At 37.6% G+C, this 12466-nt stretch overlaps 1 protein-coding gene across 1 annotated transcript in view; it reads left to right on the top strand.

The window, feature by feature from the left end:
• Positions 1-1536: 1536 nt before the first annotated feature.
• LOC119573881 (meiosis regulator and mRNA stability factor 1-like) overlaps positions 1537-12466 on the top strand; it is a 29593-nt gene continuing 18663 nt past the window's right edge. Inside the window, exons 1-6 of the mRNA XM_037920988.1 lie at positions 1537-1625; positions 4185-4233; positions 4421-5509; positions 6490-6620; positions 6813-6974; positions 11015-11160. Of these exons, the coding sequence (XP_037776916.1) occupies positions 4218-4233; positions 4421-5509; positions 6490-6620; positions 6813-6974; positions 11015-11160 (1544 nt within the window). The 5' untranslated portion in view covers positions 1537-1625; positions 4185-4217. The remainder of the gene's footprint in view (positions 1626-4184; positions 4234-4420; positions 5510-6489; positions 6621-6812; positions 6975-11014; positions 11161-12466) is intronic.

Raw genomic sequence — 12466 nt, 5'->3', positions numbered from 1 at the left:
CTTCCTCCTCCTCCCTTTCCCTCTCCTCTCCCCTTTCCTCTCTCTCCCCTCCTCTCTTCTCTTCCTTCCTCCTCTCTTACCCCTCTCTCTCCCCTCCTCTCTTCTCTCCTCCCCTCCCTCTCTCCTCTCTCATCCCCTCTCTCTCTCCTCTTCCCTCTCTCTCTCTCTCTCCCTCTCTCTCTCTCTCCAAAGCATCCTACCCTCGTTCCTCATAAAGTAGATGGGGACGAGGCAGACACCGAAGTGATCAACGTTATACCAACAATAATTTGCTTCTAAAATCCAGCATATTAAACTTCAGTAAATATGAGGATATTGCTTCTTACTGTATCAATTCTCATGAATAACTCTGTGTGTGTGTGTGTGTGTGTGTGTGTGTGTGTGTGTGTGTGTGTGTGTGTGTGTGTGTGTGTGTGTGTGTGTGTGTGTGTGTGTGTGTGTGTGTGTGTGTGTGTATGCATGTATATGTATATATGTATATACACATGTATGCATACACACACACACACACACACACACACACACGAACACACGCGATCACACACACACAAACAAACGAACGAACGCACGCACGCACGCACGCACACGGACGCGTCCCGAAGGTGCGTGAGGTCCAACGGAAGCATCTCTGCCAAATCTACATTTCATGACACGCGTTTTGATTAGCAGAGAACTTTTCATAAATAGTTCATCTGGGAATTTAGTTTTCCTCTCGTCTTTAGAAAGGTTTCGAAAGAGCGATAAAACGATTATTCGCTTAGACTAAGAATATCACTTTTCCCACCAGGTAATATAACTATCCACCACAGACTCGAAAGATTATTATTATATGCTTCGATTATTTTAAGACAGACGATACTGTTATCATTTAACAGCCTGTCGAGTGAATAGATTAGACTATTATCAAATATGACTGAACACCCCGTTTCCTAGAATAATCGTGATCAAACTTATCAGTTCAAGCAATAATCACATGACTCACAGACTCACACATAGATATGTAATAATGCCGGAACCACTGCCCGGAACACATATGAAAAGTGCAATGTAGACAGCTAGCATTCTTATTAATAGAATTGCATTCTTTATAGTTGCACAATTTTAATGAGCACTAATTTTACGATGCATTTGGCTTTTATATCTACTTATAATTATAATAATATCAATAATAGTAGTAGTAGTATAAGTAATATTAATAGTAATAATAATAATAATAATAATTGATAAAATTTATGGTAAAATTTCATTTTTCCTAAGATATTACTGTAACTGAAAGAGCAAAAACAATGATAAAAAATATATGTATGTTGTACATGTAAAAAAATTAAGCTTTATGGGAAAATATATCATATGGGTCTCACGTCGAAATACCTTTAAAGCCGTTATCCTTTGCAGTTTTTTATACCTGATTATATATTTCAGAATCAAACGATTTCATCTCATTTAGGATTAATTAAATAAAACTTATTTTAAATCAGCAATAAAAGTTATTAAGGAAGTATTCCAAAATATAATTGATTCGGTGTGTTTACGTTTGTTCATTGTTTACGTTTGCTCAGTGTATCAGCGGTCAGAGTCGAGAGAGGTTGCGGCGTCGTATTGTGTAGCTTCATTACACAACTGTGGTAACAAATTAATGGCTGAAAATTCGTTTTTGTGGTAGTTATGCAGTAGAAAGTGAGTTTGTGTATATGTGGCTTTAATTGTCCAAAAGAATAAAATTCTGCCCAAGTGTTGAATGAGAATTGCCAAGCCAAATTTGGCTTTAGTATGGGAAAGTTTGTGATTATTACTATTGAATGGACACCAGTAAGCAAAAAGTACATGGGTTTTGATAGTATTCTAACACCTATGTCATTAGTATATCTATGTTAAAGGTAGTTTTATTGTGAAAGTAGAAACCTTGGTTAGAAAGGACAACTTAGCGAGCTTGTGATCTGTTGCCAAGCAGTGTCCACAAACAAGGGCTATGTGACGCATGGACACCAAATAATACAGGAATGTCTCACCCCAAACCTAACAAGCAGGGAGCTTAGGCTGAAAAATTATAGAAGAGAAGCTTAAAGTACCAGAGATACCTTTGTCTCTGAAATCTGATCGTTTACACAGGGATTCTCCTTAGTCCATCTGCATGAAATATATGTGTAAAGTTGATATAAAATCATAACTTAGATTAAAAAACCTTTATTTGATATGAAATATATATCCTTCTGTAATGGTTATAAGTAACTCTAACAAGTCCAGAGTTCTTGTCAGTGACATGACAGCATATTTATCTTTCCTACAGATCTCTGAATTGAACTTTCTCATAAATATATTGACTCTTGATCCACTTGAAGCTTGCTATGCTATATGATAGTTCCTTATTTAATGATAAGTCACCTGGGAGTGATAAAAGCTTTCTTGCAAGAATATGTGTCACTGGTCCTCAACCTTTTTTCTACAACTACAGTTATATACACCTATTCATGTCACAACCTCTTTATTTTTGAGGTGAATTATTTATTTATTTTTTTATTTGCATTAACCTAACATCACTTGGAAAATGTCACTTTAGTGAAATGTCTCTGTACATAAATTGCTTTGTAGGTGCTTAGCCACAGAGGAATCAGTTAGTAGACCATGTGACTACACCTGATTTTTTTTTCTAATACTGTCAATACTAATGCTGTTATTTTTATTACAGATCTTTTAATTATTAAAATGTTATTGACATAACTAACAGCAATATAAGATACCAGATTTTTTTTTTCAAAAATCAAGGTAAAGCACAATGAGGTGAGACAGGTAATATTTGTAATTGGCTCTTTGGTGACAAGGTACTTGTGGAGCCTATGTGTAAAGATAATAAATTAGACTCACAGTGGCCTTGGCATACATGCCGTTCCTGGCAACCTCACGTTAAAAAGAATCCTTCTAAGAATGAGAGAAAAAAAAAATTATTTAATAAACAAGTATCAAAAGTAGATAAACAGAACATTTCCTTCTAAGATGATATTCTGTAGCATACCACAAACTATCTCGCTAAAATGATTTCTAAAATAGGCAGGTGCCAGATTAGTGATCATAAAATTAATGCTTCTTTGAACCATTGAAACTGTTTAACTAGGCAATGCTAAACAAGTGAGGATCAGCATATGAGGCATCCATCAAGGGGCAACATCACTATAACCTGAATTTGTGTAAATTGCATTCAATGTTTAACTTTTATGTTCTCACTTTTCTCTTGCCTTATTAAGTTATTGTCTGTACCCATTTTATTGTTTGGCCCAGCTGATTATAAAGAGGAAAAGATATGGATATTGAAAAATAGTTGTGTTAATTTTTTCCATTAAATTACTATCTCTACTCTGAAAATTAGTTATGAATATTGGAATATTCAATATTTATATTGTTTCTTTAGGCTTGTGTTGTTTCCAAAGCTAAGGTATGGACCATTTAGTTTTAAAACAAAATGCTGATTTTTCATGAATTTTTTGGATAAATTAATTTAAAGGTTCTACCACATAGAATTTTTTTTATATAGTTTTGTAATTGTGCAAAGGTATTGTCTAGTTAACTGCAATGAACACTTGCTGTAGCACTACATGATATCAAAGAATTCTTGTTAGTTATAAGAGCCAGAAAAGCTTGCACTGTATTTGGGAGTCAGAGAAGAGGAGTTGGTTAATCTTTATTGTATGGATGCGCTATGCTAATGCAAATTGAAGATGGTATTCTTGTAGAGGACTAAAAGTGGCAGACACTAACATTAATACCACAAATAAAGGAAAAGGATCACAGAGAACGCTGCTCACAGTCTAAGTCCACGCAGTGCTCTTGAGTTTCAGCTCTACCTTACCATGCACATCAAAGTGAAGACAATGTTTGTCAGGGGGGTATTGGGGGGCAAAGCCCCCCCATCAACCCTCCCTTCACCCAGTCACAGCAACTTAGATTGTTTAATAAATTTTGTGAAGTGGATATGGGGGAGCAATGAGATTGCCTATTGCATGCTATACTTAAAAATGTCAGATCTGGTAATGTAACCCCTTACTTCCAGATGCCTCATATATGATGAAAATAATTGATATCTCAGGACTTACACAACAATACTTATATTTAAAGAAGAAAACATAGTACTGTGTTGTTTGTATGTATACTTCTACTGTTAATATCAATGAATTATTTTTCTTTCTTCTCAGGGTCAGAGGCCTGTACTGAATTTTAACTTCATTATGTTTGGGAAACCTGGTAAGTATTCTGTTTGACTTGTTATACATGGTTTGATTTAATGTCATGAACTGGGTGTTTATTGGAAAGATATGGATTCTTAGATTTTTATATGATCCTGTCTTTTGATTAAGTAGAGATATCAGGTATGTGTATAAGGCATAAACTTTTTAGTAGGTGTCTTAGTAATTGTTATTTTTCATTGCAGACTTCCCAGAAATTTTACCCTCACCACCTTCTGCAGCAGCAGAAGGTCTTCTTGGACCAACTGATTTTACAATGGCTCCAGAAAGTTCTGGAAGAATAGAAAGAAATGGCAATGAATTTTATTATAATTCTAATAATGACATCAGCCAGTCTACAGTCGATACTGTAGAGCAGTCATGGCTGTGTAAAACTAAAGTAACTTCAGCAGAGTGCAAATGGTCAGTTAAGAGTATTGATAGCATTGACTATGCTAGGAGTAGTTATGTGAAGAACAATGATAGGCTTTATCCAGAAATTGAAGTAATAGATGGAAAGGAAATAGTAACATTAACTACATCAAACACTACACAAGCAAGTTGTGTCATATCTGCTGCTCCACAGAAAATTCTTTCACTTCCTACCAGTGTAGGAAATTGTATTAACTGGAATTCAGAGAAGCAGGGCCAAGGATGTGAAACAGATTTGGCCAATGAAATGTGTAATTTCAATAGAGACTCTTCAAAAGAAGAAAACCCACTGTTGCCCTTGTTAACCCCAGAAAGCTTCAAATCTCCTTCTCCATGCTTGACCCAAGAAATTTATAGTGCAGCTTATATGAATTGCATAATCCCTCTAAAGAGAGACACAGATGAGAAACTGGAAGATGAAAAGGATAGCACATTACTAAATATCAGTGAAAGCACATTGCTAAATGTCAATGAAGATTCCTATTGCACATCACAGACATTGCAAACAAATTGCAATGGTCTGACATACAGGGAAGAGGAAAGCTCTCAAGCTGATATTCTAACTCCAGAACAATTTACACGCCCTTTGTACCAGACACAGATAAGCAATGATTTAAGTAACTTTGGCTCCTCATATTGTGGGAATGGAATAGATGCTGATTTAATGAGTTCCGATGTTGAATATGAACTTGAACAAGAACTTGCTGCCTTAGAGCAAGGTGAAGATGATGACGACAACAAGGAAGATCAGGAAGGACAGACACAAAGTAAATCATGGGCTGCTTATAACAGTGATCGTCTTCCTCCTATTGGGGTCTTCTGGGACATTGAGAACTGTCAGGTAACGAGACACCTGTACACATGTGCACTCAATCAATCAGTCACACCTATCTCTCTCTCTCTCTCTCTCTCTCTCTCTCTCTCTCTCTCTCTCTCTCTCTCTCTCTCTCTCTCTCTCTCTCTTTATTTCTCTCTCTCTCTCTCTTTCTTTCTCTCTCTCTCCCTCTCTCTCTCTCTCTCTCCTCTCCCCCTCTCTCCCCCTCCTCTCCCTCCCCTCTTCTCTCTCTCCCTCTCTCTCCTTCCTCCCTCTTCCCTCTTCCTCTCCCCTCTCTCTCTCCCCTCCTCCCCCTCCCTCTCCTCTCTCCCTCCCTCTCCCTCTCCCCCCTCCTCTCTCCCTCCTCCTTCCTCCTCTCCCTCCCCTCTCTCCTCTCCCCTCCCCCTCTCTCTCTCCTCCCCGCCTCTCTCTCTCCTCTCTCTCTTTCCCCCTCTCTCTTTCCCCCCCTTCCTCTTTCCCTTTTTCTCTTTCTCCTCTCTCTTTCCCTCTTTCTCTTTCTCTCTCTTTTTTCCCCCTTTTTCCCTTTTCCCTCCTTTTTTCCCTTTTTTTCCCCTCTTTTTTCCCCCTTTTTCCCCTTTTTCTCTCTTTTTCCCCTCTTTTTTTTCTCTCTTTTTCCTCTCTTTTTCTTTTTCTCTTTTCCCCTTTCCCTTTCCCTTTCCTTTCCCTTTCCCTTTTCTCTTTCCCCTTTCTCCCTCCTCTCTCCTCTCTCTCTCTCTCTAAGCAGCCTACCCTCGTTCCTCTTTCTCATTTGCTTCAACAATGTTTTCTTGTCTTTTCTGTCCATAAAGAAAAGAAATTCAGTTATTGGTATTGTAGGGAAAAAAATATATATATTGGTTATTTGTTCTTGCAGTTTATTTTGACTGAGAATTAAAATCCCTGCATGGAAATTTTCATGATATTTTCCATTCATATTTGAAGTCTCGTTGTCCATAGGTTTTTTTCATTTTCCTGGGGGTTATTTTTATCATCTTCCTTTTTGATTTTTTCTCATTTACGGTCCAAAAGGCTGTCCCTACCCTGTGGTTCAGGCTGTAAGATCTCGTTTTTTTACTGGTTATCGGGAGGCTGAGTTTATGTGTGTTTGTGATACACTTAAGGAAAACTCAAAAATCCTTGAGGAATTGAATGATGCTCAGGTTTGTATCTTCATAAAGATTAATTACAATAATGTGAAACTAACTGACTATTTCATTATTCTTAAAAATGTGCCAGAATATGAGCCTCCTATATTATATATTATGTTATCTATGTTGTTATGAGATAAATACTTACATATCTAATGTGCAGCCATGTTACATTAGAAGATGATTTGCTAATTTGATTCCAAGGTAAACGTTGTGCATGTGGGGAGCACTGTGAAGAATGCAGCGGACGACAAACTCCTTCAGAGTATGAGGAGGTTTGCCGATATCCATGGAACAGGTGCAACCATTGTCCTAATCTCAGGAGACTCAAACTTTGCTACAGAGTTGTATGATTTAAGATACAGGTAAAGATGAAAAATTTTGATATGATACTTTTTCTCTCTCTCTCTCTCTCTCTCTCTCTTTCCTTTCTCTCTCTTCTTCTCCTTTCTTTTTCTTCTCTCCCCTCTCTTTTTCTTCTCTCTCTCTCTTTTTTTCTCTTTCTTTTTCTCTCTCTCTCTTTCTTTTCTCTCTCTTTTTTTCTCTCTCTCTTTTCTCTCTCTTCTTCTCTTCTCTCTCTCTCCCCTTTATCTCTCTCTCCCTCTCCCCTTTTCGTTCTCTCTTTTCTCTCTCTCCCTCCTCTTCTCTCTCCTCCTCCCCCCCCTCTCCCCTTTTTTCTCTCTTTCTTTCTTCTCTCCCTTTTTCTTTTTTCTCTCTCTCTTCTTTTCTTCCCCCCTCTCTCTCTCTTTTCTTCTCTCTTCCCCCTCTTCCTTTTTTCTCTTCCTCTCTTTCCTTTTCCCCTTTTCCCTCTTTCTTTTCTCTCCTTCCTCCTTTTTATCTTCTCCCCCTCCCCCTTCTTCTCTCTCTCTCTCCTCTCTCTCCCCTTCTCCCCCTCCCCTCTCTCCCCACCCCTCTCTCCCCTTCCCTCCTCCCCCCCTCCTCCTCCTCTCTCTCCCCTCTCTCTTTCTTCTCTCTCTCTTTTTTCTTTCTTCCCTTTTTTCTCCTCTCTTTCCCTTCTCCCCCCTTCTTTCCCCCTTCTTCTCTCTCCCTTTTCCCTCCCTCTCCCTTCTTTTCTTTCTTCTCTCTTCTCCCCTCTCTTCTTTCTTTCTTCTCTCTCTCTCTTTCTTCTCTCCCCTCTCTCTTTTTCTCTTTTCTCTCTCTCTTTCTCTCCTTCCTCCTCTTTCTTTTCTTTCTCTCTCTCTCCTTCTTTCCTCTCTAACTCTCTTCTCTCTCTTTTTCCTCCTCCTCTTTCCTCTTCTCTCCTTTTTTCTTTCTTTCGTACTTTCTTTCTCTCGTTCTCGCTCTCTTTCTTCTCTCTCTCTCTCTTTTTTTCTCTTTCTTCTCTCTTCTCCTTTTTCTTCTCTCTCTCTCCTCTTTCTCCCTTCTGTCCTCTCTTATCCCCTCCCTCTCCCCTTTCTCTTTTTTCCCCCCCTCTCCTCCTTTTCCTTCTTTCGTCCTCTCTCTTTCTTCCTCTCCCCCTCTCTCCCCCCCCCCTTCTCTCTCTCTCCTCTTTCTTCTCTCTCTCTCCTTTTTTTCTTTCCTTTTTCTCTCTTTCTTTCCCTTTCTCTCCTCTCTCTCTTTCCTCTTCTCTCTTTCCTTTTCTCCCTCTCCCCCTTTCCTTTCTTCTCTCTCTCTCTTTCTTTCTCTCTCTTTTTTTCTCTCTCTCTCCTCTTTCTTTCCTCTCTCTTCTTTCCCCCTTTTCTCTCTCTTCTCCCCCTCTCTCCTCTCTCTCCCCCCCCTCTCTTCTTCTCTCTCTCTTTCCCCTCTCTCTCTCTCCTTTTCTCCTCCCCTTTTCCCTCCCCTCTCTTTCTCTCTTCTCTCCTCCTCCCCCTCTCTCCTTCTCTCTCCTCTCTTTTTCTCTCCCTCTCTCTCTCCCCTCTCTCTCTCTCCTTCTCTCTTCTTTTCTCCCCTTTCCCCCCCTCTTTCTCTTCTTTTCCCCTTTCCCCCCTTTTCTCTTTTTCTCTCTCTCTTTTTTCCCCCTCTCTCTCTCTTTCCCTTTTTTTCTCTCCCCCCCTCCCCCCCCCCTTTCTTTTTTTCTCGGTCTCTTTTTTCTCTCTCTCCTCTCCCCTCTCTTTCCTTCTCTCTCCTCTCTCTCTCTCTCTTCTCCCCCTCTCCTCTCTCTCTCTTTTTTTTTTTTTTATATTCTTTTTTTTTTTTTTTTTTTTTTATTTTTTTTTTTAATTATTTTTTTTATTTTTTTTTTTTTTTTTTATTTTTCTACTTTTTTTTTTTTTCACTTTTTTCTATATTTTTTTTTTTACTTTTATTTTTTTTGTTTTTTTCTTTTTTTTTTATTTTTCTTCTCTTTATTTTTTATTATTAAAAATATAAAAATTTTTTTATTTAAAAATATTTAATATATATATATTATAAATTTTTTATATTTATAAAATATAAATATTTTTTTTTTATTTTTTTATATTTTTTTTTTTTTTATATTTAATTTTTTTATTTTTTTTTTTTTCTTATATATATATATATTTATATTTTAATATATTATATATATTAATTTTATACATTTTTATATATATATATATATATATTATAAATTTATATATAATATAAATTATTTTTATATTATTTTATATATATAATATTTATCTTCTATATATATTATATTTTATTTATATATAATACTATAATCTAATTATCTATATATATTTAAAATATTTATATTAAAATTAAAATTTTATTTTAATATTTTTATATAAATACAATTTTTATAATATATATTTTTAAATATATTATATAAAATATATATAAAATAAATATATATATATATTATATAATCATTTTATATAAAAATTATATATTTCTAAATTTATATATATATATATATATATTATTTATATTATATATATAAATTAAAATATTAATAAAAAAAAAAATTAAAAAAAATAAAAATAATAAAAATTAAAAAATTAATTATTATTTTAAAAAATATATTATTTATACATACATAATATAAAAATTTTTTATACAATAACTTTTATAATAATTAATTTTAATATTTTATATAAATTTTAAAAAAGAAAAAAAAAAAAAAAAAAAAAAAAAAAAAAAAAAAAAAAAAAAATTAATTTTTAATCTTTTATATTAATAAATTTTTTTATTTTAATTTTAAAAAAATTACAATATTTATTATAAAAATTATATTTTTAAAAAAATTTCAAATTTTTTATTTTTAATTAAAAAAAAAAAGAAAAAAAAAAAGAACCAAAAGGGGAAAAAAAATTCTTCTTTTGATTTTTTTAAATAATAAAATTTTTTATCCCATTCAACAAAAATTTTTCTTTATTTTTTTTGAAATTTTTCCCTTTTTCTTTTGTAAAATTTCCCAAAATTGGGTTTAAAAGTCCATTTCCCCGCCGCTAAGGGTTTTTGGGCCCAAATTTGGGACCCAAAGTCCTTTTCACGGATTTTTTAAAAACCCCCGGGAGTAAACAAAAAAGGTTTTGCCAATTCCTTTTTTGTCTTTTCCCCTTTTTCAAATTCCCTTCCCCCATCCCCCTTTTCCCTTTTTTTTTTTTTTTTTTTGGGTTTTTATTTTTTTTTTTTTCATCCTTTCTCTAAAATCTTAAAACTCCCTTTTTCCTCCTTTGTTCCCCCCCTAGTCTTCGGAAAATTTGGGGGTCATCCCCCCACGGGTTTCCTTTTATTTCCCCCCGGCTCCTTTCTATTAAATTTTTTTTCTTTCATTTTTTTCATTTCTCTCCCCCTCTCCTCTCTCCTCTCTTACTTTTCCTCTCCTCCTCTCTCCTTTTCCCCTCCCCCCTCTCTTCTTCTCTCTCTCTCTCCTCTCCTCCTCTCCCCTCTCCTCCTCTCTCCCTCCCCTCCTCTCCTCCCTCCTCCCTCTTCCCCCTCCTCTCTCTTCTCCCTCTCCTCTCTCTCTCCCCCTTTCTTTCCCCTCTCTCCCTTCTCTCCTCTCTCTCTTCCCCCTTTTTTCCTCTTCTCCCCTTTTTTCTTTCCCCCTTTTTTTTCTCCTTCTCTTCCCCTTTCCCCCTCCTTCTCTCCCCTTTCCTCTTCTCTCTCTCCCCCTCCTCTTTTCGGTTTTTCCCCTCCCCTCTCTCTTCTTCTCCTCTCCTCTCCTCTCTCTCTCTCTCTAAAACTTTATTGAAAAACAGTTGCATCATATTTGGTTATAATTATTAGACGTGTGACAGTCAAAACATTTTTTTTTTTACAAACTAAATGAATTCTTTAGTGACTCCTATCTTAAAGTCTAACCTCATCTCATTGCGCCACGTACTCATGTACTATAACACATAATATACAAATCATATAATTTTAAATATATTAGTGGTGTTCAGCCACACATGTGCTTTGCATTTGAAAGATCGTAAGGACTGAGCTTCCACATCGATGATAGAAATCATTAGTTTCCATAATTTGGAATATCTGGAGAGAAACTGTCGCTGGTGGTGCGCCGTGCAACAACGAGGTTCCCCCAGTGCGGCGGCGCTCGTTCCGTGTTGGCGACGGATGCGGAACATGGTCGTCAAGCCAGCCACGTCTCTCCTGTGTTGAAGGCTGTCGAGGTTCATTTCATACTGTTAGGGCCCTGTCTTCGATGTTTTTCTTTGCTCATTCTTGTATTCTATCCAAAAAAAAATGAGGCTAGTAATGTTTGCTCCTCCCCACGCGAGGCAGGAGTAGTCGAGTGAAGAGCGATTATGTGCCTTGTAGAGGAGCTCCTTCCCTTCACCGCCCAGCAGCCAGCTGATTCTTCTTTGGGATGCGAACTTTTGCGAAACTCTTCTCGACAAGCTTTCTATGTGATTTTTTTTTCGTCGAATATGATGCCCAATACTTCAATTTCCTCTTGTTGTCTTATCCCCCCCCCCCCCCCCCATTTACGTGGACATCACCGTTCGTCCTCTCGACAACCGTAAGCTGGGTTTTATTTGGGGTAAAGTAGACCTGCCATTTCTCCCCGTAAGTCGAGACTTGTGCGAGTCTGTCATTTAGTTTATCTATGGCCACATCCTGTTCCCTGGGCGCAAACCTAAAGGAGTGTGTTCCATCATCCGCCAATGCTTTGGCTTCAGGAATGAGGTGGAGCAAGTCATTGAGGAAGTCTCTCTCTCTCTCTCTCTCTCTCTCTCTCTCTCTCTCTCTCTCTCTCTCTCTCTCTCTCTCCTCTCTCTCTCTCTCTCCCTCCCTTCATCCCTCTCTCCCTCCCTCTCCCTCCCTCTCTTTCAATATGTCTCTCTGTTTCTCTCTCTTTCTCTCTTTCTCTCTCTCCTCTCCTCCTCTCTCTCTCTCCCTCTCTCTCCCCCCCCTCTCCCCCTCTCTCCCTCTCTCCCTCTCTCTCTCCTCTTCTCTCTCTTCTCCTCTCTCTCTCTCTCCTCTCTCTCTCTCTCTCTCTCTTTCCCCCCCTTCTCCCTCCCTCCCTCCCCCCCCTCCCTTCCCTCCCCCTCTTTCAAGATGTCCCCTCTCTGTGTCTCTGTCTCTCTCTTTGCTCTCTCTCTCTCCTCTTCTCTCTCTCTTCTCTCTCTCTCTCCTCTGCCCTTTCCCCCCTCCCTCTCCTCTCCTCCTCCTCTCCCTCCCTCCCTCCCTCCCTCCCTCCCTCCTTCTTTCATTCCTTATGTCCTGTCTCTCTCTCTCTCTCTCTCTCTCCTTCTCCCTCCCCTCCTCTTCTCTCTCTTCTCTCTCTTCTCTCACTCTGACTTTCTCTTCCCTCTCTCTCTCCTTCTCTCTCTCTCTCTCTCCTCTCTCTCTCTGCTTCTCTCTCTCTCATCTCTCTCTCTTTCTCTCTCTCTCTCTCTCTTTTTCCTCCTCTGTCTCTCTCTCTCTCTCTTCTCCTCTCTCTCTCTCTCTCTCTCTCTCTCTCTCTCTCCTTCTCTCTCTCTTCTCTC

This window comes from Penaeus monodon, chromosome 6, assembly GCF_015228065.2.
Source record: "Penaeus monodon isolate SGIC_2016 chromosome 6, NSTDA_Pmon_1, whole genome shotgun sequence".
NCBI lineage: Eukaryota > Metazoa > Arthropoda > Malacostraca > Decapoda > Penaeidae > Penaeus > Penaeus monodon.
This window is presented reverse-complemented; position numbering and strand designations above follow the sequence as displayed.